We start from the raw sequence: 26,882 nt of genomic DNA on the forward strand, positions 1-26,882 counted from the left end.
AATCTTGTATAAAATCGCAATACAGACAATTTTCCACGAATATTAAAATGAAAAATTTTAAGATTAATAAAACCAGTTTTGTTAACCCCGAAGGAAAGCTGTCTATAATACGATGCTATAAATAACTAGTTTAGTATGGCTTGGTATTATATTCGCTGGATTAAAACTAGTTCTGAGCCATGCTAAAAATTTATATACTGTATCGTTTTATAGACCGTTTAATGAAATCTTAAATCTTTGTTTTAATTTACATTTTACTATTCGCGGAAAGCTGTTAATAATACGACGATAGATAATATTGTATTTCTTCAACTTTCCTGGTTTATAGTTGTGCCTTCATTAACAACTTTATCAACAATTATCTTTGATTCTTAATGGGAGGGATGGGATAGTGGCGTTGCAATGAATTCACTTTTTATCTTAAAAGGACTCTCCACAGAAAAATCAACTTTAGATTTTTGAAAATCTAACCTGAAATTATTATTCTCTGTTCAATTTTAGGCATTTTTTGTTTTTGTGGCATCGCGATCGAAGCCCTTTGAAATTTTTTACCTCCTTTAAGTGAATCCTCCCGCCATTTAATTTGTGCTGCTTTAGTGATTTTTAGCTTCTATTTTTGCCGCCGTTGCCGCATTCATCGCCCTTCTCCGCCGCTACTCCGCTGTACGTCGCTTTTTAATACATGCTCCCCTCTCCCTTGTTCAGAAATTAAATAGAGGCTGGGGGTGTTGTGTATAGCTACGTACGCAATGTATAGCGGAGTAGCGGCGGAGAAGGGCGATGAATGCGGCAACTGCGGCAAAAGATGGTTATATTTGGCGGAGGCGAACACAAAATGGAGGCGGCAGGATTGTCCAGTCAAGGAAGAGGATAAATCGTAGAGCGGCCGGTTGCAATGGAGCAAATGTTCTTTAGCGGCGAACACATATTGAGTGGAGGAAAGTGTAGTATATATTGTTATAGCGGCAGTACAAATAGGCGGCGGACAAAATTTTCAAAGGGCTTCGATCGCGATGCCACAAAAACAAAAAATGCCTAAAATTGAACAGAGAATAATAGTTTCAGGTTAGATTTTCAAAAATCCAAAGTTGATTTTTCTGTGGAGAGTCCTTTTAAGGGATTAGTCAATGGATAATAAATTGATAATAAGCAAAATAACTCCTTATATAGATTTCAATTTTTGGTTTAAAAGTTTTGCAAACTAACCATTCAAAATTCACTAATACTACCCAAAGTTTAAATTGACGAAGCTATACAAATTTTGGGAACTAGGGTAATTTACAATCCAATGCTCCCTCCCTCCCTGATTGAACATGAATACCTAGATTTCTATTCCTTTTATTTTTGCTCCTGGATTTTAATTATTTTTGTTTACCTACTATTTTAATAATGCAATTTTATGTTTGTAAAAGTTTAAATAAAGTAAATTAAGAAATAAAAACTTTATAGGTATTTGTCTGTGAAGTTTTTTATTTTATAATTTTTATTGTTTTGCTGGTATCAAATATTATTTTAGTGTTAATTGGTATTGGAAAATATTGTACGTAATTTACTTATTTTTTATGAAATATTTATATAGGTATGTAATCATTATTAATAATCTGATATAATCTGTGATATTTTATTTGTATCTCATTCCTGTTTTGTGATTGGAACATTTTTAAAAATAAATTAAACTAAAGGGACAGCTGAATGAAGTGCATTTAACAGTTTTGATTGCAAGCTTAAGCAAAATATGATTTTCAAGTCTTGATATTTTTAAAACTAAATGGTAGAACATTGTAATTCTTTCAAATGTACCTATGCTCTAAAGATGTAGAATAAACTGTTGAACAGAAAAAAATATGCAGTTCACTAAATTCAGGTTTAAATGCACTTCGTGCAACTATCCCTTTGATTTTTTAAATATTTTTGTTTTGATCATGAACAATCACAAAACAGTGAAACAAAATTTTAAATATTTGACGTATGGCAGTATATAGCTTTAAAATGTTTTAGAATATCATGCTTTTCAATTAAATTGTATTAATAGATTTTTAAGATTTTGATTAAATATCTAACAAATAAGTGTATTTTGTTCCCACTTAAGACATATTTTGATTTAATTGTAGTTATATTTTTAGTTTATCAGAGGTGTATAATTTCAAATCAAGCTGAGTTTCTTTCCCCATTTTAAAAATATCTTTACCATGTAATTTTTATTAAATTAAAATATTTTTCTATTTTCAGTCGAAGGGGGTGGGGGACATATGAACCACATTTTTGAAACCGTATCTAAACATAAATAATCTAGCATAAAGAGTTACAGCATTAGGATTATTATTTTGGTCGAGATTCTTTGGGATTTAGGCTGTGTTTCACAAAGTGCTTAACTTCCCCTCCCCTCCACAACATTTATTTATACATAAAAATATATTTATATTTAGTATTTATTTTATATTGTATATTAAATTAATTTTAGTAAGCTTATGTATACATTATATTTTAAATCATTTTGAAACTAAATTTTTATTCACGATCCACATCCCAAAGAATTCTTTTGATTCCAAGTGTCAATTTTTGAAATAAATAAGATAGACAATTACACCCTCCCCCCCTATTCTTTTCTAATTAACCTATTTCATGTTCTCGTTAAAATAATATATAAAAACCTATTTAATACACCTAAAATACTTTATAATAGTTGAAAATAAGCTCCATAAATTTCAGACTAGTTATCAACCCCAAGCATCAAAATGACCGAGGAGGACCTGAACTTTGATTTGTCCGCGAAGAAGAAAAAGAAGAAGAAGAAGACCGCCTTCGACCCAGACGCAACTGAGAAGGACATTGATGAAAGGGTAGGTCGTCTTTTACTTTTTTTTTTGTATCAGATCTAAAGTATAGATGTAAATATACAGGGCGACCACTGCATACTATATATACTATTTATACTATAAAGGATGAGTTTGGATACTATATCATACTATATGACCAAAATTTACTATATATACTATATATTATTACCTTTACTTGACCAAAATTTACTATATAATATTACATTTAATTACAACAAAAACGAATATTGTCAGTTTTGTGATAATGCCTCTTAAGGAGCACTTTGTCTTACTTTCACAGTAGGTCTTCTTCTATTTCTAGCCCCTGCGGGGGGCTCAAAAGATACTGTGATATGACAAAAATGCATAAAGCTCTAGGTACAGTATAAAAGAGATGAAGAAAATCCTTTAAAATATATTTTTGTTTGTGATTATAATTTAAATATCAGTTATTTTTCATAGAATTAACTTAATGGTGAGGGGAAGTTTTACCACTTTCGCTTACTCCGTGATTATTAGGCTAGGTATCAATGTGAGACTATAGGTTATTTGGGATAAAAGTTTACTTTTGGGTAGTAGTTCACTTATATTTAATAATTTTTTTGGATAAGTTTCCAGGTTCAGGTGCTGCAGGCTAAAAGGTGGTTTCTGGACAGGTAAAAAAATTGTAAAATTTAGAGATCAACTAATCAAACAGAATATGCATCTTTCAGGATGTTACCTACATTACCTCGTACGGGCGGGATTGCAGTACCGGACCTTATCGACTTGATGTACTGTCCAGGTCCTGGTCCAGCAATCCAGGAGAACTAAGGATGACTAACGCACCCTTCTCTGTCCAAACACCCAAGGATATTAGGCTAAGTAACATCCATCAGACAACCAACTCTCTGTGATGCACTACCTTTGTCTGAGAAGTCCCAACTGTGCATGGTAACGAGTTGCGCCTGTTTTGGGCCAAGGCATTCCCCCTATTCTAACTATTTATGTCGCGCATCTGACATAGCAGCAGTAGGAACCATTTTTAACGTCTTTAGTTATGACGCGGTGTCGGCCCGAGATTCGAACCTATCACCTTCCCGACGACGAGCGGATGTGCTACGTGTTGAGCCACGGTCGCGGGTCGCAGGATGTTATTAACATATCTGAAGAAAAAAATTAAATTGGCCTCCAAGTTCTGATCCTGCAGGCCACCAGGTCCACTCTGGACTGGTAAAAGTTCAAATTTTTTGTTTGAAGAGTTAGAGGTCAACCTGTAAAACATTTTTATATGTTATTAACATATCTGAAGAAAAAAATTAAAATTATCCCCCAGGGTCAAGCCCTGCAGGCCTCCAGGTCCACTCTGGTTAGATAAAAAATCAAATTTTTTATTTTAAGAGAGGTCAAATTATAAAACAGAATAGGTATGTATTTTTTTTGGATCTTATTAACATATCTGAAGAAAATATATAAATCAGCCTCCAAGTTCAGGTCCTGCAGGCCTTTAGGTCCCCTCTGAACAGGTAAACAATCAAATTTCTTATATGAAGAGTTAGAGGTCTATTTATATAACAGAATATGCATTTACTTGGATAATATTAACATATCGGGATCCAAGTTCAGGCTTCCAGATTTTTTCTGGACAGAGTCTACATGGAAGCCTGCAGCACCTGGACCTGGAGGTCAAGTGTATTTTTTCTTTAGATATGTGAATAACATCTAAAAAGATGCTTAAGGTGTTTTATAAACTAACCTCTAACTACATAAATAAGAAATTTGATTTTTACCCGTCTAGAGTCCACCTGGAGGCCTGCAGCAAAAAAACCTGGAGGTCGGTTGTCATTTTTTTCTTTAAACATATAAATAGCATCTATAAAGATGCTTATGTAGTTTGATAAACCTCTAACTCCTTAAATTTAAATTTTTTATTTTATTCGTGTACAGAGTCCACCTGGAGGCCTGCAGCTCCTAAACCTGAAGGCCAATTTTATTTTTTCCTTCAAATATATAAAGAACATCCAAGTATAAGCTCATTTTGTTTAACAAATATTATATACCAGTAACTGTTCAATTGAGGGAAGTTTGATTTTTACCTGTCCAGAGTCTGCAGGACCAGAACTTAGAGGTCGATTTAAATTTTTTCTTCAGTTATGTTATGTTAATCCAAAAAGATGAATATTCTTTTTTATAAGTTGACCTCTAAATCTTCAAATAAGAAATTTGAATTTTTTACCTGTCCAGAGTGGACATGGAGGCGTACAGGACCAGAACTTGGAGGCTGATTTAAATTTTTTCTTCAGATATGTTAATAGCATTAAAAAAAATGCATATTCTGTTTTATTAGTTGGCCTCTAACTCTTCAAATAAAAAAAAAATATCTAACCTATCCAGAGTGGACCTGGAGGCCTGCAAGACCAAAACTTGGAGGCCTATTTTAATTTTTTCTTCATTTATGTTAATAACATCCAAAAAGATGTATATTTTGTTTTATGAGTTGATCTCTAACTCTTCAAACATAAATTTAATTTTTTTTACTTGTCCAGAAACCACCTTCCAGCTAGCCTGCAGCACCTGAACCTGAGACCTATCCAAAAAATGATTAAATATATGTGAAATACTAACCAAAAGTAAACTTTTATCCTAAATAACCTATAGTCTCACATTAATACCTAGCCTAATAATCACATAATAATAATAAGCCCCTTCTATGTGAAATTGCTTTGATAACAGCTATGCTTTGAGTTATTATTGATGATGTATATACTATGTATTAGATAATAATTCTAAGTCCGATACTATATCATACTATATGAGTTAAAAAAAAATGTACTATATGGATTAAAAAAATATACTATAAAAATACTATATTTTTTTTGTTTTGGAGTGGTCGCCCTGAATATAGATAACTACTCCCCCTTGTCCAGTTACCTATTTCCTCTGCCAGCAAATTGTTTTCTGCTACTTGACTGTGTTCATATTCCCGACACCATTGGTTGATTTTCAAAGACCCAATTGAGAGTCGGCACAAGGTCATTTGGATAAGGAAATAAAGTCATTTAATCCCTTTTCTCCATCTCCCTAGTTTTTCATCCAGTAGGAGGGGATGGGGGTTGAGATGGTGGATTATTATCGTTATTTTAAGCCAGCAACAAGTTACACTTTATTATAGTACATTATAATCTGGTGTAAGATCTAAGTAATAATAATCCATTGCCAAGACAAAGCACAGGAGCTGGGATAGGTAAAACAGAAAAATAGCATAAATACATCCCCTTAGATTAAAATTATCTAAAGCCTTGTATTTTAAGAGGGAAATAAGGGGCAAATAAACAGCTCTGAACCATCCTGAGACTTTTAACTCAAATTAAATTAACAAAACGATTCCCTGAAAAAGTTCTAACTTGGAAAATTTAAATTACTTTGGACAAATATATCCTATTACTTAAAGTACATGCCTACTCGGCCTCTAGGGGCACTTCAGGGAACCTATACACAGGCTACAGAATAACACACATCCTGTTTTTTTTTTATATAATGATAAAAATTCTTAGGAGGAAGGAGAAGAGGCCGAGACCAATGGTGATAAACCAGAGAAGAAGGTAAATCATTTTTAAGTTAGACTCACAAACTGATTAATATCTGCTGGATTTGAACCGGTTCTCAGTCATACTGGAAAATCATGTATACTGTATAGCATAGTATTACAAACGATTTTCAACAAATATTGAAATAAAAATAATAAAATTAATACCTTCCAGTTTTGATAGTCCGGGCTTTCGTATCGGTCGCTTTTTAGCCTGTATGTAGAACTAATAAATAAGGGGGGGGGGGAGTTTTGACACATTTGCGTAAAACTGGCACCTAGGCTTTATCTTTGGACTGAGAGGATAGGTTATTAGTGATAAAATCATTCTTATATGATGAATTTCAAAAGTTTTAAGATTTTTTGGATAGGCCTCCAGGTTCCGGAGCTCCAGGCCTCCAGGTGGTCATTGTACAGGTAAAAATGAAAAAAAAAAAAAAAAAAATTTAAGTTACAAATCAACTTATAAAACAAAATATGCATCTTTTTTAATATTATTCACATATTAGCAGAAAAAAGATGCATATTTTGTTTTATAAGTTGATTTGTGACTTAAAAAAATTTTTTTTTCATTTTTACCTGTACAGAGACCACTTGGAGGCCTGGAGCTCCGAAACCTGGAGGTCTATCCAAAATATCTTAAAACTTCGTGAAATTCATCAATCATCATATAAAAATGATTTTATCATTAATAATCTATCCTCTCAGTCCAAAGATAAAGCCTAGGTGCCATGTTTACGCAAATGTGTCAAAACTTCCCCCCCCCCCCCTTAAATAGTCATCTTAAGGATTTTTCAGTCAGAAAAAAATATTCTATGATGCAATTAAGTGTTTGGGTAGTTTGCTGGTTTTGAAAAGGGAATTTCCAAAATAACTAACTTTTAAGTAATCAAAGTATTTCACATGAAGTTAGATATACCTATAATGTATTTTGCAAGTTTACTCAAAAGCAGCTTAATGACCACCGAACACAATTCACTTTAACCCTGTGTCACAGGTTGCCTTCGACGAGCCAGAGAACAATGAAATGGACATGGACGACATCGACCTGGAATCTTTTGGCAAGAAGAAGAAGAAAAAGAAGAAGCGTGAGGGACTAGAGGACATGGATGAACTTAAGGTATGTTAGTGAGGGACTAGAGGATATGGAGGAACTTAAGGTATGTCAGTGAGGGACTAGAGGATATGGAGGAACTTAGGGTATGTTAGTGAGGGACTAGAGGATATGGAGGAACTTAAGGTATGTTAGTGAGGGACTAGAGGACATGGAGGAACTTAAGGTATGTTAGTGAGGGACTAGAGGATATGGAGGAACATAAGGTATGTCAGTGAGGGACTAGAGGATATGGAGGAACTTAGGGTATGTTAGTGAGGGACTAGAGGATATGGAGGAACTTAAGGTATGTTAGTGAGGGACTAGAGGACATGGAGGAACTTAAGGTATGTTAGTGAGGGACTAGAGGACATGGAGGAACTTGAGGTATGTTAGTGAGGGAATAGAGGACATGGAGGAACTTAAGGTATGTTAGTGAGAGACTAGAGGATATGGAGGAACTTAAGGTATGTTAGTAAGGGACTAGAGGATATGGAGGAACTTAAGGTATGTTAGTGAGGGACTAGAGGACATGGAGGAACTTGAGGTATGTTAGTGAGGGAATAGAGGACATGGAGGAACTTAAGGTATGTTAATGAGGAACTAGAGGACATGGAGGAACTTAAGGTATGTTAGTGAGGGATTAGAGGACATGGAGGAACTTAAGGTATGTTAGTGAGGGACTAGAGGATATGGAGGAACTTGAGGTATGTTAGTGAGGGACTTAAGTATATGGATTAACTTAAAGTAGCTAGTGAGGGACTAGAGGACATGGAGGAACTGAAGGTATGTTAGTGAGGGACTAGAGAAACAAAATTAACCATTCTGTAGATTGGTTAAAACGATTGGACAACACTAAAAGACATAGGTATAAACTTTTTATTGTTAAATGAAAGTGCTATTTTGAACTATGTGGAAATAACCTAATCCAAAAGTGCAATATTTGTGTCAACGTTAATCTTTTAAGAAAAACTAATCCTTTCATAAAAGTGAAATGGCATCCACTTAAAAAACTTCTTTAAAAAAAAAAGGAAAAACTTTTTTCATTGTCTTCCATCAATGAAAAGATTTATAATTTCCCAATTTTGCCACTTCCCACCACTTTCCTTTATTTGATTCTTCACTTGCCACCAAGAATATAGGAATAGGTCAATGAAAAATTTTATCAAAGATAAAAAATCCACAAATTAATCTTCAAAAACAATAATTTTTTACTTCAATGAAATAGTTGATTGTTTACTTATTTTTATGAATGCAATGCGTTAAAAAAATTTTTACTATAAAATTTCAAAGTTTCAAAATGGGGGGTTGATAAATTTACCCAACCCTTTCTCCCTAACTGGCTCCAAATGAGAAGGAAAAAAACTTTTGTGCAGAGCACGGAGAATCAAACAAGTTTTTGGAGAGCGAGAATTTTAGAGAAATTGGAACTGGTACTTTATCAAAAATATTTGCTTAGGCTAAACTTTTCTACAGTTTGTCCGGTCCACGTGTAGTTAATTTAGGCATGATAGAATTGACACGTCTATTTAAATCTTAGTATGATGACTCCTTTGACGGTTTAGTACAATTTTGAAATCGTGACAACTATTTAATCATTACCAGAAAAAAAATAATTTTTAGAATGATGATTCCTAGAACCATCAGACACAATTAAGTTTTAAAATATAAATTTGTCCTTATTAATCACCCTGTAGCTTGATTATTTCAGGACTGATATATATATGCAATTTTTGTTTAAACTTTTAAATAAAGTTTGACTTTTATAATTTGTTGATGTTAGTTTGTCTGACATGATTGATTTGTTGAGCTGTACTTTTAAGATGTATTCCTTTTTTTTTGGGGGGGGGGGGCGGGCGGTCTAGTAATTATCCAAGCGAAGATATTAGTTAAACATCGTAGATTATGAGTTTTCCCACTTTTTTGTATAAAATTTAGGTATTTTGATAAATCAAAGATCTCTTATCTTTGCTTTTACCCATGATGAATTTTCTAAGAACAGGATTTTCTACTTTTTCACCATTTCTGATTTAAATGGTTTCAATGCTAATTCCAAATAGGACTTAATTAGACCTGGGTGGAAAACAAGAACAGTAAGAACTCAGGGAGGGAGGGGAAATTAAACTGTTTATTACACCAGCCCCTAAAGTTTATTTGTTAGATTAACATTTTTGGGGGTTGGTCAAACGTTTCACCCATTAATTGTAATCTACAGGAGGGGTAATTTTGTATGTTATCATTAGAGATGTAGATTAGTTTATAGGCCATTGTATTATCTTTTTTGATTCCTGGTAAGCGTAGCTTTTGTAAAGTTTGTTTTAAACTCTTTGGCTATATTTAACATTCATTGAACATTAATTTTTTAGTTTTTTTCTTTTGTATTGTTCAAATGTTCAAATTTTTTTCAACCTATTTTTTGAAATGGCTATAGGATTTAAGTGGATATTATGACGGGAAAAATTGTCGTTAATCTAGCTTGCTAATATGGATATTATTTATTGGTCAGTTGGCTCATGTAGTATGGAGGGGAGGGGATGGGGTAAGGTGAATTGATGGAGGGGGGGAGGTTGATATTTTAGCCAGCTACAAGTTTCAGTACATGGAAATCTGATGTAGTATCCAACTATTAATAAATCAGTTGACCTTAATAAAATTCTTTTTTTTTTAAGACCTAAAGATGTATTTCGTTTTTATCATTTATTTGTAAAATTGAATTAAGCAATATTCAAAAGAATGGGCTGTTTTATGTAAGGCAGTTATAATATGGAAAGGCATAGAAAATTGGTTTGTTTTCGATTACGTAATAAGATAAAAATTGTGAAGAAGTATTCTTGCATAGTATGCAACCTGTCAATACCAACATTTTAGTTAAAAAACTTTTATTGTTGATCGTGTAGATACTTTTAAGTCGTTTTTACTATTTTAAATACGAATCTGAGATCTTAGAAAGCAGGTTTCAGCCTGTTTATGGAAAAGGGTAGTCATACCAGCCACCTTCATAAAAACACTAATTAATAATGATGTAAAGCGGGTGGCGGCTGTACTCCCCTTTTGAAGCTTGGCATCTTGGTGCTAGTGACGCAGCGTCTATTTATCATAAAAATTATTTGCTACAAATCATGAGTTACATCTAAACATGAAATGGAACGTGATTTTTGTAATTTTTATGAATTATAATTATGTAATACTTGTTTAAGATCATTAAAGGGTTGGAATAAAAATTCATTTCACAATACAAATCCATGAAAATTGCTTTAAAAAATCCTCCTCAATGTTATTATAAACAGATCAAATAAACCTCATCCACATAAAAATTCTCCTCACAAATTACTTTTTCATAAAATTGGTTTTCATACATAACTGCGTAGATAAATATTTATTTCGGGCAATCATTTTATGTACAAAAAACTATATTAATTGGTCCAAAAGTTATCTGGATTTTCCTTTTATTCAGTAATATTTTTTAAAGAGTATAAACAATCTTTTTTGAAACATGTAAAAGATTTTATTTTGAATCTTCATAGCTTATTCTACAGACTAAAAAGATAGGAAATAATTTTGTTTGCAGCAAATTCATTTATTTTGTATGGCCGAAAAAAATCCTTCCCTTCTTTTTATTTGTTATTAAAAAATTTATTATTTCTAGTATTCTAATTTGATAGATGTATTTATGTTCGATCACTTGATGATAAAACTTAGTTATGTTTTCTGAGCACCTTCAAATTTGCTCTCTTTTGGTTGCTCTAATGTACACAATGGTCAATACAAGCATAAAACATTTCATATTATTTTTTAAATAAATAGTGTTATTGCTTAGAAAAAAAATTGTTTAGATTTTTCCTTCAGTTTAAAACCTTTTTATTGTTAGCTATAAAACTTACTATAATTCAGAATTTGTCTTTTCGTGTTTGTTTGTGTTACCGGGCTATTGACAAACTAACCGACCCCTTACTTCATTTTAAGCGTTGCTTAAACAAGGATGATTACGTCCTATAGTAGAGAGGCTGTTTCATATGATAAACTAACATTAAGAAATATTAGGATAGGAGAAATAGAAAAAGGAATGCGTATTAAGAGAAAACGATGTAAAAAAGAACAAAAGGAAAATTTTATCATTACCACATTGACCACTATCTCCTATTGTAGGGGAGGTCCTAATCTTTTAGTCAGACGTACAGGAACACTAACAGAGTAGCTGCGCCATTAAAATTATTTCTCCAAGTTGAAAATATGAGACCATGGTTGATTTGAGAGATTTAAAGTTTTTCTAAGATTATGGATTGGACCAAACTTATTTAGACAAACTTTCTTTCTACTTGGAAGAAAAATTACTTAAGAAATTATAAAGACTTTTTATTGATAATCATTTTTAATTTTTCGATCATGTCTATGAGTTCTAAAGGAGAAATGTTTATTGGATATTTTATTTTGATATCATATTGTCCAATTCGTTCATTCAGTAGGAGGATAGAGGGTGGAAGAGGGGTATCGTTATTTTAGCCAGCCGTAAGTTTCACTTTTCTAGAATATATGAAAATCTGGTGCAACATCCAAGTAGTGATATATCTAAATGATCTCTACAGCTGATGCAGATTTGTGATTTACTAGCGGCTGTGGCTTCCCAGAAAAGTGGCAGATTTCTTATTATTAACTAAAGTTTTTGTGTTTGTGTCTTAGTAATAATAACATCATAAGTTATACTAAATTAAAATCCAAGTCAAGGTTTCTTTCCTATCTTTCAGTACTAAAAAGGAAACTAACTTTAAGAGGTATACCATTATTCACTTGGTGGCATAGAAAAAAAAGTAACGTTTACTTTACTTGATCAATTTCGCACTGTTCTTAGGTTTTTTCCCCATTTTTTCTATGCATTTGCAAAATTATCTGCCTTTTAGTTTAGGGGCCGAACATATCAATACTCATGATTTAGCAAAATAAATGGGTTAAAGAATCCCACCTCTCTCATTAAACTTCTATATTTGTAGGATAACCTTCCCGATGATGCTGCTGAAGTGGATGATGACCTTGATCTCACCGATTTTGGTGACAAGAAGAAAAAGAAGAAGAGAAGCAAGAAGAAGGATCTGGATGATCTCATTGGAGATGATGACAAGGAGGATCAACAAGGTAGGAACATCATAGCAATAAATAATTCTAAACAGACTGTAATGTAGTTTTAAAATTGAATTATCGTACAAAATTATTGGAAGTTTGACTGGTGGTGTGAACACACATTTATTATTTAACTTTTTGATTGTTAAACCTTTGTCTATAGGTCCTAATTCAATCAGTTTTATCCGATTTTTTGCCAAGGCATTCCCTTCAACTCCTAGTTTGAATCGAACTTGGTACACCCCTGGCCCTGACAATTCGTATACTTGAATAACTAAAGTTTTCAATATATTATTTTGAAAAAACACTTTCATAAAGTCCTAAGGTCAATTCTTCCAACTAGTGTCAGATTAATTTTTATATTTTTTGTGTTTCTGGGGGGGGGGGGGAGTAATATACCTAATCTTTTCCTTAAAAGTCGTTAAAAGAAAAGATAGGATTTTATTTATGTTGAGACAATGTAATCAAAATATTTATTTTAAAGCGCTTAGCTAGCAGACGAACAATTCTGTTGCATTTCAGACAGATGCGCCTGTTAGCTATTAATTTTTTCAGTAGCATCGATTCTCTAAGTATATATGTCGGTCTTTCTGTAATGCTAGGCTTGTCCCTACAACATTTAAACATAAGAATAATGATCCGCTTAAAGCATTATATAAATGAATGAAGGCATGTCCTCTAAATTTTGTATATTAATTCACATATATTCTACATTAGCATTATGTTTGTTCTTACGCTTGAACTTTTATATCCTATTCCTTTTATTTCTTATATTTCCTTTTTAAAAGCGAAGCTTTTCTATAATTAGAGTCCGTCCGTACGTCCGTCCAAGACGAATAGCTTTTCTCGTTAATTTAGGCAAGTTAGAATTGCCCTATCGATTTCAAACTTTGCATGGTGATTCCTGTAATAGTTAGTTACGATTTAGAAAGCGTAGCAACTCTATAATCATTACCAGAATGTCCGTCCGTCCATTTTAAACATGTTGATTTTTTACTTTTTGAACAACAAATTTTTATGTGATATAATTATTCGATTGATCTGATTTTTGATATATTGATTCCTGGGACAACAAAGTACAATATTATAAGCGAAGCAACTCTATAATCAAGTCATAAAAATGTAAGTATGCTCATTAACATTATCCTGTATCAAGTAGTTTTTCAACTAATTTACTTACCGTTTGTCCTACCGTTCCAGTGCTTCGTTTTTTGGATGTTGTCATCCTTGTTATTGATATGCAGAATCATTGTATCAAAGCTCTAATACATTTTAAGCAATACACTAAGTACCTACTTTCTTTTGCTTGATAGAGCCTACTCCAATAAAAGTTTGAATTGGAAACTGATATCACTTGTGTGTGAAATGTTTATTACTTGCAGGTTGGGGCATAAATTCTCAACTTACAAACATTTCTGTGTATGGATTTGCGTTTTACATTACAGGGTTCTGCAGCCGCTGTAAGCTGCTTTCAGTACTTTAAGATTAAGCAGTTTCATTTAGCTGTTTTAAAAAGGTTTTGGGACTGAAAAATTTAATGTTAGAGCATTTTATTAACAATTTCTGCCTATTTATGCAGCTGCTAAACCAAATAACAAACAATCTTTAGATTTAACTATTGAATTTTCTTGCGTTAAAAGCAGTTTTATAGAAATATTTTCTAGTCAAACTTGAATTATACAGACCTATCAATAATAACTTTTCTTTTAAGGTTTGTCCGCTATAAAAGTGTACTATTATTAGACTTAAATAAAGGAGAAGACTAGATTTATTGCAATTGTTAATATTTTAGTTTAAATATCCTCAAAGTATTTATCGTTTTTTTCTTAAGAATTTAATAAAAGATATTAAATTGTTACAATTTGTTCCTCTATACAAAGAATTGGCGTATTTTCAACATCAATTTAGTAGTGTTATTTAATACTTATATTTGCGGGAACTTTTGTTTAATGAAATCTTCCAATTTTTTACATTTACAAAACAGCCTACTTTATTGCATCAAGATCCATGACAGATCTACATAGGAAATAAATGTCAATATATTAGCTAAAGTTTTCCAAGCAATAAATGTTAAAAACTCATTTTGCTCCAATAATCCGTAATAAACTCTCATTGACCAGAACGATAAGACCCATTATTTTACTGTTTGAAGAATAAATTCATTTTTTTATATCATGTTGCTATTTGAATTATATTGAAGTATTAAATTTCTATCCATAAAACAGAAAATTTAAATTTATAATATAGTAAATAAAAGAAAACTTAATTTTTAAATAATTTGAAGCTAGCGATACATGCGTAATGTGGTCAGATATTGAACTAAAATTTAAAAGTTAGCTAAACATTTTCACCCTTTCAGGACGATAATTTAAAATAAAAAATATTAACATCCTAAAAAAGAAAGAAATCGTCAGGGAGAAGATAATGGAAGAATAGGGTTAATAGTCAGAATTCAGATAACCTAAAGAAAGTAAATAAAACATTGAATAAACCTAGCCAATAGCGAGATAATTATATCGAGCCCAACTCTAGTTCTTATATAAAAGTAACATAATGTCTGCCTGTCTGTGTGCCTGATCGCTAACTGTTGGATTGATAATGTTCTCCAACACAGTGAAGGTATATAAAAGATATTTTGGGGTAGGTTACCTCCTCCCTCCCATGTTTAAATTAGCGAGATTGAATCAAAGGGAGAGGTGCAGTTTGTACTGTTTTGTTATTATAATTGCTTCAGATGATTTTCAAAATGCGCCACACATTTAAAAATTAATGTAAACTATCAAAAATTGTTTTTGTGTGACGTAAACATACGACGAAGAAAGTCGCTCAATGTGACGTCATAGAAATGAGGGATTATCCATCTCTATTTTAGGGATTTTCTTTCCCACTCCTCCTCTCCTGATCCCTCATTTTTATGACGTCAGAATTTTTAAGGGACTTTCTTCGTCTTATACGAGGAAAATAAAACAGCAATTTTAAAGATAAACTACTTATAAATATATTTATTTACCACATGCAGTCTCTAGCAGCCGTTCTGAAACTGGTGGCGGTGCCAGCAAAACGGGTTCCGCCGCCAGTTCAGGCGGCAAAGCCAAGGATTCAGGTTTGGTTATTGAATAAGGCAGTGGTGTTGATCCGAACTATTGGATCCACCCCACTGCTAAATAACTTTAAATATTTCACTGTTTATGTTTACCTTATTTTGCATATTTTTTACTAAAGCAGGAACATGTATTCTGATTAATAAAAAGCTAAAATGCCGGCATTGGTATCCCTCAGGGTCTTATGCCTAGTCGAGTTCAGAACTCTCCCGCCTTATTTTTAAGTAAATTGAAACTGAGGGGAGGGGGGTAGACTTTCGTATATGCATTTATAGTATTTTTTAGGTCAAGAAGGTTAGGTTATATTAGGTACTATATGACCCCATAGAATTAAGGCCCCTTTTTTTAAATTTATTCCTGAAAAAGGGGTGGGGGTTCAGTGATCGACATACACTTTAAGGGAAAGCACCAAGATGCCTGTAGAAGTTGCATAGGTTTGTTATTAACCCGGGCCGCTTAAATGATTTTTGTAGATATACAAAAAAAAGATAACATTTCCATGCTGGCTTTATTTAGTCTTTTTTTAATTGAATACACGTCTTCCTGTTATGCTTTTATGATATTTTTTAATTTTTGGCATGCTTTTAAAACGCCTTTTCCTTGATATCAAAATAATTAGGTAGTCATCTATGAAACCTGAAAAAATGCATGTATTTCAACAATGTAATTTAACAAGTTTTTGTGTAAAAAAAATACAGCATACCTTTTGTGTAACATCTACTTTCCCCCTCCCTCTACCCCTAGTTTATTCTTTACAAAAATGGTGTTAAAAATTATACACGGTGGGTAAGCCCTTCAATATCAATACTTCTCATATGGTTCAAAGGTTTTTTGTAATCTTTTAAGGGGTGGGGGGTCATGAACACTTCTTGCAATATTGGGGATTATTCCAAAAAGTTGTCAACACAAAGTATAATCCCAAATGAGATATTAAACTTGCAAACAAGACCTTGCCCTCAGAATTTATAATAGCAAATATTAGAGGTAGAGGTCAGGTTAATTTTATGATGCTTTTTTTGCTTTTCTGGTGATCTAGGGATAGGTCAATGGCAGTCGCAATTTTAGACCTTTATCAAAGCTTTAAAATTTTTTGAATAAAATATTATATGAAATATGGGTTAAAATTTTGTTTGTGCATGTTTTCGTTTTCATGTTATTTATTTTGCCTTACATAGTGCATAATACTCCTTAAAATAATGCTTTATTTAAGTTATGTAATTTTGGTGAACTTTGAAGTTATGTTTTTTGTGTGTAGAGTTTGATTAAGTCATTTATCCCATATGCTTTTTTCACTAAACTTTGTTGAAGAAATTTTTCTTGCCAAACGGCTTATGTGATCTTTTTAGTGCAGATATTTTATAATTCTATTAATTTGTCCGTTTGTAACACATGGTGTTCAGATAAACTTGATTTTCTTGGCTGCTGTTGAAGATAGTGGACTGAAATATCTGTAGGGATTTTTAACAACAGTAAAAAAACTGGAATATGAAATTCCTAGCAAATACGTTTTTTCAGCTGCTGTTAAAGTTAGAATTAAGTTACAATATAAAATTTCAAAACTGATATTTTTTAGTGGTTTCTTTTTAATACTTTTTAAAATCCTTGTTTCATTTTCAGGTCGATAATATTTTTTTTTTTTCAGGGTCTAATTTATTTTCTCGTATTCATTCGAATCCGGTGGACAGGAACCGGTTCTTATCATTACGAAAAAACTATGTCTAGCATCGTATTATAAACCGCTTTCTACGAATATAGAAATGTACAATCATAAGATTAAAACCATTTTTTAGCCCGTGCCTTCGGCACCTCGGGTCTAAAAAAACTGGTTTTAATCTCATAATTGTACATTCTATATCCACGGAAAGCAGTTTATAATACGACTAGCGGCTTCGCCCCTAGCCTCTAGGGGCTTTGCCCAAAGAGGTGATACAAAAAAATTATTGCGAAAATCGTAAAGGACCATGGAAATCTCCTTCAAAAAAAAAAAAAAAAAAAAAAAAAAATGGGGGGGGATTTTTGGGTTTTTGGGGGGGTTGGGGGTGTCCCACCCCCCAAGAAAATAGCTTAAAACCACCACAGGACCAATAGGTAGATACCCTGAAGAGTAGAATCCGATCGGTTCAGTGGTTACCGAGATCTTAAGGGACAGACAGACAGACGGTCAGACGGACAGACAGACATCGTTCTACTTTGTATTATAGATGAAAGAAATAACTATTATAGATTCATAATTTTTAATAATTGCATGAATTCTTTTTGCTTCTATGATTTTATAACATTTATGCATATTTAAGTTTTATCACAATTTTTCCTCTTGAAAGCGAATATCAAGTTTTTGCACAGCTAAAGAACACAATGATTTGATATTCTGCCACAATAACTTACATTTTTTATGTTCATATACTTAAAATCTTTTATTTAACTTTCCCTAAGAACTTTGTTTCATTGTTGCTAACCTTTGTTTTATTTTATTTTAAATTGTGGTGTTTTGTTATGTTCCATTAATCGAAACAAAAAAATATCTAGTGATTTAATCATTAAAATGTTTTCTGTTGTCTCAAGTATTAACATTTATCTTTTTTTTGTGGGGTTAATACTTCAAACTAGAGATTTTACACAGCATTAAATGATTATATCGTAGATGCAATGTTTTTTTCTTAAAACATTTTTCTACCCTAACTTTTAATTAGCATTGCTTTTAAAATTAATGATTGATTAAATTAAAGACATATCCGTTTTAAATAGTTGAAAAATTCTTTACTATAATTTTCATTAATAAACTTGTTTAACTTTATAATGGAAAAAAGGGACACATAAATTAATAACTGAAGAATCCTAATAATAAAGTAACAGGATGTCTGTTTTAATAATGAAGGGAAAAACATTATTGTTGGGCTTCCTTAACCTGTTTCTAGCTATGTTCAATTTTGAAAAGTAGTGTGAATACATGGATTACGACAACTCTACAATATCATATATCCCACCTTATAATTTCAATAAACACAATTCTGTCATTGTATTCAGGGATCTAAAGAGATAAGACAATGGCCAATAAATTGATGTACATCCCCAATGTAGATTACAATCAGTGGTTGATATGTGTGTGACACTCAACTTAATGAATCAACTAATCAAAATTTAACAAAAGTCCCCAAAGTTGTTAAGCTTATTTCAAGAAAACGTTATCATAAAACTTTGGAGACTCGACTGAATAATAAAGAGCAAAATGCTCCTCCATCCCTCCAATTGGGTATACAAATTCTAAACAACTATCCCATTATCTCTTACTTTTCAATATTCTTTAAACTTTGCTCATTGTTTTAAAATTTCTAATTATCATATTATATATTTATGTTTATAAAAAAGTTTTTAATGAAAATACATTAGGGAAAATTAAATATTATAAGTTTTGCATGCATTATTATTAAGTTTTTATAAATATTAATTAAACACAATTGCTGAAAGATTTCTAAAGTTTTTTTAAATCCTTCTATTTTGTGGTCTTCTGCATGATTTAAAAATTAAAATACTATTCTTTTATATTTTAGGTGAGGTAAGAAAAAAATGTTTATAAAATTTTGCGCTATTATTATGTTGATATTTGTTTTTCAGAGGTGGATTCTTTAAAAAAAATTGCCCCACTATTCGCTTAGTGGGGCGAAATTGTTCTCGTAAAAAATCCACCAAAATCACATTAAAAATCAAAAATAAAATAAAATCTTATGTTCATAACCCTTCTATGATTTTGTTTAATTTTTGTATGTTTTTAATGTGATTTTGGTGGATTTTTTACGAAAACAATTTTGCCCCACTAAGCGATTAGTGGAGCAAATTTTAGTATAATATTTTTATTTTTTGAGTTTGACCCTTCCTATGTTTTTTGACTAGGTATCTGATTTTGTATTTGCCAGGGAAAAGGGAAAGCAATTCTAAAGGAAAATTTCCCCACAACCCCCTTCCCCGTTTCCTCCCCCTACTTACCCCTCTTCAGTTACATAAAAAACACAATATATACCCCCACCTTACTTTCAAAGGTTTCGTGATTTTTTGTAAAATTGATTGTTAGAATAGCTGGCCTGTGTTTTTGCTCGAATGTGAATACACACATAACATGTACTTTTTTTCTCGAAACAAAAATACAAATCATAGAAGCAAATGTTAACTTTTATTTGATTATAATCAAATATTTATTGTATTTTAACTTCACAATAATCCCAAAATATTAATGTTTATTTCATGTTATCTGTATTTTTACTGGAGAAAAATAATCGGTTGTCCCTCAAAGTGGCGTGTCATGCAAAGTAACCACCCCCTATTTTGAAATAAATAGGGTGGTAGTTTTTTGGATAGTGGACAAAATAATGCCACGGTCGTAGCGGTCATGCCTCTTGCGTCATATTGGAAGGGTGACACAACTTTCATTTTTTCGATATTTGATTTACTATTTTTCTTTATAAGATAAAAGCGATGCTTGCTAGATTATCTAATTCTTTATAATACTTATTTAAAACATAAAAAGAGAGAGGGCTCACTGGTCGACAGGCAATTTTAGGTAAAGCCGGCAGAAATCTAAAAATGAATGAATTTAGATGAGAATCCCTGGATGGAGTCAGACCGTGACTACACGTACGAGGAGTTGTTACAGAGGGTGTTCAGCATCATGAGGGACAAGAACCCAGATATGGTCGACGGTAGAGGCAAGAAGTTCATCATGAGACCCCCACAGGTAATTTTATACCACGTTAAGATCTCAAAAATGGTTTGGTTTGAATAATAATGTTTTTTTTAAATTAGACATTTAAGGATTAATATGTAACTGTCATAATTTTTAGTAGTGAAGCTACTCTATAATCAACTTTGTCTGTCCGTAACGCTATGGAAGAAATATGATTTTATCGGCTGCTATTGAACATAGACAGAAGAAATTTTCAGCAAAGATTCCTTTGACATGTGCGCATCTAGTCAATACAATGTTTTGTCTGACGGTTGGTAATGCCTCAAAAGATACAAGTTTTTTTTTTTAATATTCTCTCTTTTCTTTGTTGTAATAACTGAACATCTGCTATGTAACTCACTTTGTCAGATAGTCCATTCTATGATTTTTTGCGCTTCGCTACTTATGAATGTTGTGATCCATGTTTTATCTAAGATTATTATTTACATTGTAAGATGCCAAGAATTAATGCACTTTTAGCTTTTTATACTGAATATCATGCATATTTTTCTAATTTTACTGATATTTGTTATTTTCAACAGTTTCAACATATTGGTGTTAAGGCCTTGCCAATAAAATAAAATACTTGACATTTGTCTTATTTCTTATGTGTTTATTGTACAAATAATATTTGGATTTTATGCAAAGACATTTGTTAGAACTGCAGCTATTCTATAACTTGCTTCTGCAGCTATTCTATAACTTGGTTGTGCAGCTTCTATAACTTGCTTCTTCAGCTATTCTATAACTTGGTTCTGCAGCTATTCTATAACTTGGTTCTGCAGCTATTCTATAACTTGCTTCTGCAGCTATTCTATAATTTGCTTCTGCAGCTATTCTGTAACTTGCTTCTGCAGCTATTCTGTAACTTGCTTCTGCAGCTATTCTATGACTTGCTTCTGCAGCTATTCTATAACTTGGTTCTGCAGCTATTCTATAACTTGGTTCTGCAGCTATTCTATAACTTGGTTCTGCAGCTATTCTATAACTTGGTTCTGCAGCTATTCTATAACTTGGTTCTGCAGCTATTCTATAACTTGCTTACATTCTTTAGTCTTAATTACGTATATAACAAACTAATATAACGTAAGTCAATTTTAGTAGATGATATAATCCTTATGATAAAGTAAAAGGATGTCTGTGTGTTTGTTTGTACCGAAGGATCTCGCTAAACGCTGTGATGGATCTCCTTCTACAGGGTAGCTTTTTATAGGTTCTGCGAAGGTTTATCTCATATTATTATAACTATTTTGAGGGAGGGTACCACAACCCTCGCAAGAGAAATCACCCCTAGAAAAAAATTACCTCTCCAAAAAAAAATGTCTACTACTTTTTCTTTTTAAATCTAAATAAACATTTAGGTTATCGAATTTAATTTTCCCCTCCCCCCCACCCTCTGGGGGCTCTGTATTCAAAGGGATAAGAAGGGTGCAGAAAATGGTACTAAACCATCTCAAAAAAATAAGAGCCTTAAACCACCACAGGACCTATGTGAAGCTTCTCTAAAAAGGAAAACTCAATCAGTTCAGTAGTTATTTAAATCTTAAGCATTAAACTTATTCTTTATATAATAGGATTAACTTTGAATTATTTTGCTAAGATATAATTTTAAAAAGAAAAAATTCACTTTGATGTACTTGTTTAATTTTCATCTATTATGTTTGTACTTTGTTTAGCTTAATGAAAATAATTAAGATACAATTACCTAATTAAATTAAACAATTTATATCCTTAAACTAATGCTATAACATTAATTTGACTTAAGAAGAATGGAGTTTCTCGTATTCATTCGAATCCGGTGGATAGGAACCGGTTCTCATTCATACGAAAAAACTATGTCTAGCATCGTATTATATCCAGCTTTTTAGGAATATAAAATGTACAATCATTAGATTAAAACCAGTTTTTTTTAGCCCGTGCCTTCGGCACCTCGGGATTAAAAAAAAACTGGTTTAAATCTTATAATTGTACATTCTATATCCGCAGAAAGCCGTTTACAATAAGATGCGAGAAATAACTATTCCAAAATTTAAAAGGTTTCGAGATTTTGAAAGTTGGGATTAGTTTTAAAAATATTCTATATTAAAGGAAATGTCTTTATTAAAATTTATTAAAATACTATCGACTTCGCCCCTAGCCTCTAGGGGCTTTGCCCTAAGAGGTATTATCAAACTAATTTTTCGTGTTTTAGATTTTAAAGAAAATTAAAAAAAAAAATTTGGGGGTATTTTTCATTTTTTGGGGGTGTTAGGGGTGTCCCACCCCCCAAGAAAATAGTTATAAACCTTCCTGGGACCTATGATAAGCTACCCTGTAAAGGAGAACCCGATCGGTTCAGCGGTTAGCGAGATCCTTCGCTACAAACAAACAGACAGACAGACAAACAAACATCGTTCTACTTTGTATTATAGATATATTAAGATACAGTTTTTTAAAAATCTATACTGAAAATCCATGCATGGTTGCATCCCATTGCGGGGTTAGGAATGTCCAAATGTTTCAACCACTAATTGTAATCGACAGAAACGGTAATTTTTGTGATTCATCATTGGTGATGTAATTGGTACATTGTACATCAAATTATATATGACTTTGTCTTATCCCTTTAACTTAAGTAAATATTATTAACTTTTTATTGTTGTACTTTAAACTTTTTGTTCAATAATAATAAATAACTATTCATTCAGGTTGTCCGTGTTGGCGCCAAGAAGACCGCCTTCGCCAACTTCAATGAGATCGCCAGGATTATGCATCGTCAGCCCAAGCACTTGCTCGCCTTCTTGTTCGCTGAGTTAGGTGAATACATATTTATAGAGTTTCTAGGGTTCCAAGACAAACGTCGGAGTAAATAAACTAAAATAATCAGTAAATTAAGTATTTCTATATGTATTGTACAGTTTAGGCTAAGATAAATATACAAATAAGCTCCCCGCAGGCAATAAAAAGACCTATAAGACGGTTTAAAATGGTTATGTGTCCACTCCTGCATTTGTCCTGGGACCATTTCCAAACGTTCTAAGCAGTATTTAAAATCTATCTATCAAAATAGTAGAATGTATGTCTATAGTGTATACCTATGAAACTTTCCGCACATTGGCCATTCTATAAATAATTTCCAGACTATTCATGAGTTTTTATGTCTCTAGATGAAAGTTTCTTCGAGAAGGCATAAGTTTTCTTGTAAACTTATCTTAAATTAAAATTCTTATTTGCTTGCAATTTGTTTGCATAAAAAAGAAGAAGGCCCAGGGTAATCATATTTCCTTATGGACCTGGCCATTAATATGTTATTATCCAGGTACCAGTGGTGCTATCGACGGTAACAACCAGCTCATCATGAAGGGAAGGTTCCAACAGAAACATATTGAGAATGTCCTTAGAAGGTAAACAAACACATTTTTTCTCTTTATTCTTTAAATAATTCAATAGCGAACATGGGCTGTGATTCCAGGGAGTAAGGGAGGGGACAATGGATCGAATATTCAATCTTTAGGAGTCTCAGACTTTGGGGACTGGCTTAAAAGGAATGTGCAAGAATTTAGCAGTTTCTGACTGAGTTTGGGGACTTGCGCAAGAAATGCCGTTACTCGTTTTGTTAGTTTTGAATATATATAGTTTTGCAGACAGAGAGTAGTTCAAACATAAATACACGGCCCCCCTCCCATACTATATTTCACTCCCTTCATCCCCACCTCCTTTTTAAAAGCAGACGAGAAAGGGAAATGGAGAAGGGAGGTGGGGGAAATAAACAGGATAAAAAGGGGCAGGAAGGCGTGCGGGTCATATACTTGCCCATCCAGCTACACGCCTGCCTGCCCCTTTTTTCTGTGTTCACATCACTTGCCCCCAAATCTCTTTTCTCTTTCCCTGTCATATGAAGAGATCCAGGGAGATATTTCTAGTAATTAATTACAGAATGGTTATGTCAGTCTGTAATACTGGTAATCTTATTTTCAAATGATTGCTTTTTTTCTTGGAACTTTTTTTTAGTTTATGGTTTTCTAGATTTAATCAACAATCACTTTACAATTTCCACCATATTTTCGGGATTATTCTGGTTTTCATGGCCTTTCTTCAAAAACTCTTAAATTGAATTAATTGCCCATTGTCCCCTCCCTTACTCCCTGCTGTGAGTCGCTATATTAATTCCATTTAAAATTGCTGGAAATTAGGATATTTTGTGGTATGCCATTTGGCTTTAAACTTGTTTTGTGCTGTAACTAAAGGAAAGTGGGTTAGAAAATGGTAAGAATTGTTTTTCAGAATCCTTGTCCCTGAGTAGATTCTACAAATATTAGTCTTGCAATGAGCTTCTTTTAGAATTTTAAGTTACATCCAATATCTAGCTAAATTGCATTAGACTGAAGAGGGTGCTTTGTTCACTGAAGTATATTTCAAATAAATGCTTAGAAGTTGTGAAAGCTTAGGTATGGAGTATTTTTTGTGCCTCTAATTCCGCAAATTAAGTGTTTCAAAATGGCAAGTAAAAGATATGCGGTTCTGACGGCTTGATATTGTTGTATTATAAGCTACGCCGTTTTTATCTAGGGACTAAAATAGCTGAAAACCATCCAAAGATTTAAATCTGAAAATAAAAATCCAAATCATCACGTGACTATCTAAAATAGAGAACTCAATCGGTTTAGTATTACATCAGATCTTAACCTTTAGACAAAGTAAACCCTTACTATCTATAATACAAAGTAGAACGATGTCTGTCCGTCTGTCTGTCCGTCTGTCCGTCTGTCCGTCTGAAGCTTAAGATCTCGGTAACCACTGAACCGATTGGATTCTACTCTTCAGGGTATATACCTATCGGTCCTGTGGTGGTTTTAAGCTATTTTCTTGGGGGGTGGGACACCCCCAACCCCCCCAAAAATGAAAATTTGACCCCCCCAAAAAAATACTCCTGGTGCTGCTGGTGCAGCTGCTGGTGCTGGTGCAGAAAATTATTTTTTTTCTTGGGGCAAAGCCCCTAGAGGCTAGGGGCGAAGCCGCTAGTATATTATAAGTTGATAAAATGATGTCAGTTTGTTTGTCTGTTTGTCTGTCTGTTTGTAGCGAAGGATCTCGCTAACCGCTGAACCGATCGGGTTCCCCTTTACAGGGTAGCTTCTCATAGGTCCCGGGAAGGTTTATAACTATTTTCTTGAGGGGTGGGACACCCCTAACCCCCCCCCCAAAAAAAAAAAATTTTTTTTCTTTTTAAAACTAAAATTAAAATAGTAAAGTCGACTACCACCCCCAATTTTTTTTTAAATTTTTCTTTTAAATCTAAAATACGAAAAATTGGTTTGATTAAACCTCTTGGGGTTTATAATAAGTTGATAAAAATGATTATTTCCAGGTATATTAAAGAGTATGTGACGTGTCACACTTGCCGCAGCCCCGACACCATCCTCAACAAGGAGACCAGGCTCTTCTTCTTGCAGTGCATGACCTGTCACTCCAGCTGTTCCGTACAGACCATCAAAACCGGTTTCCAGGCCGTCACCAGCAAGCGTGCCGCCATCAGGGCTAAGCAGTAATAGGTAAAAATTGTGCAACTTTTGTGAAAATGCCAGGGTGGAAGGGGACGGGACATTGGACTGGTCCCCATAGTTGGTTTGGTGTCCAAACTTTTCCACCAATGATTTTATAGGGTTAATTTAGTAATTTTTAAATTTAACATTGAGAAAAGGGGATGGGTCGACCTTTCCCCGCATCTCAAATGCCTCCAGGGGCGTAGCCGATTTTTGTATATAAATGATTCAACATCCTGTAAATAAGTTAGGGAGTATATCAGTAGAAGAATTTAAAAATCCTAGTTGTCATTCACATATAAAATGCATGCATTGCAACTTTTTAATCATTAAACTTTCCTGAAGAATTTGTACTTAAAGATTAATCAGTATACTTTTACAGTATGGCTTCAAAACTGATTAATATCCGGTGGATTAAAACCGGTTTGCAGCCACAATGAAAAATCATGTGTAGCATTGAATTACAGACAATTTTCCACGAATATTTAAATAAGGATCATAAAATTAATAAGTTTTATTGAACGGGCTCACGTCAAATCAGGGATGATAAAACTGGTTTTTTTTTTCTTTTCTTTTTTTTAATATCCGCGGAAAATGTCTATAAAACGACGCAATAAATAATTATTCTATTTTAGGTTGATTTTCGGACTCTCTTGTGAAGAATTTTCTTATACAACAGACATCAGATTATTATTCATTTTTTTTCGTCTCAATCCAATTATGAAATAAATTGATGCTTTTATAATTTTTTGCTTTTTTTTTATCTATTTAATTATTTTCATTTGATAGCATAGCTACTCTATAAACTTTCGGTAATCTTTATAATCTTGTTTGTTTCAGTTTTAAGCTAATGAAAAATTAGATTTTATCAATGTACTTGAATTTTTCGCCCTTATGCCTATTTTTAAAAATGCACATAGTTTTCTTCCACCAATTCAAAACAAATTAGGGTTGGGCCG

General features: G+C 32.7%; 1 protein-coding gene and 1 long non-coding RNA gene across 3 annotated transcripts; both read left to right on the forward strand.

The window, feature by feature from the left end:
* The first annotated feature begins 1,509 nt into the window (after window positions 1-1,509).
* On the forward strand, window positions 1,510-1,994 carry LOC145322520 (uncharacterized). The gene is made up of 2 exons (XR_013880744.1): window positions 1,510-1,645; window positions 1,942-1,994. It is a non-coding gene; the product is annotated as an uncharacterized LOC145322520 (long non-coding RNA).
* Window positions 1,995-2,674: 680 nt separating this feature from the next.
* Window positions 2,675-26,668, forward strand: eIF2beta (eukaryotic translation initiation factor 2 subunit beta). 2 transcript variants are annotated; one of them, XM_080164541.1, is made up of 10 exons: window positions 2,675-2,840; window positions 6,350-6,397; window positions 7,379-7,501; window positions 12,460-12,601; window positions 15,606-15,689; window positions 20,277-20,413; window positions 23,089-23,197; window positions 23,700-23,784; window positions 25,749-25,932; window positions 26,559-26,668. In XM_080164541.1, the coding sequence occupies exons 1-9, from the start codon at window positions 2,736-2,738 to the stop codon at window positions 25,927-25,929; spliced, it is 1,014 nt and encodes a 337-aa protein (XP_080020667.1). In that variant the 5' UTR covers window positions 2,675-2,735; the 3' UTR covers window positions 25,930-25,932; window positions 26,559-26,668. The 2 variants fall into 2 exon arrangements, with proteins under 2 accessions (XP_080020667.1, XP_080020677.1); XM_080164551.1 differs by lacking the exon at window positions 15,606-15,689 and having other exon boundaries at window positions 2,676-2,840.
* Window positions 26,669-26,882: the final 214 nt, after the last annotated feature.

The sequence above is a fragment of the Acartia tonsa genome, chromosome 1 (assembly GCF_053477335.1).
Source record: "Acartia tonsa isolate MP-2025a chromosome 1, ASM5347733v1, whole genome shotgun sequence".
Taxonomy (NCBI): Eukaryota; Metazoa; Arthropoda; class Copepoda; order Calanoida; family Acartiidae; genus Acartia; species Acartia tonsa.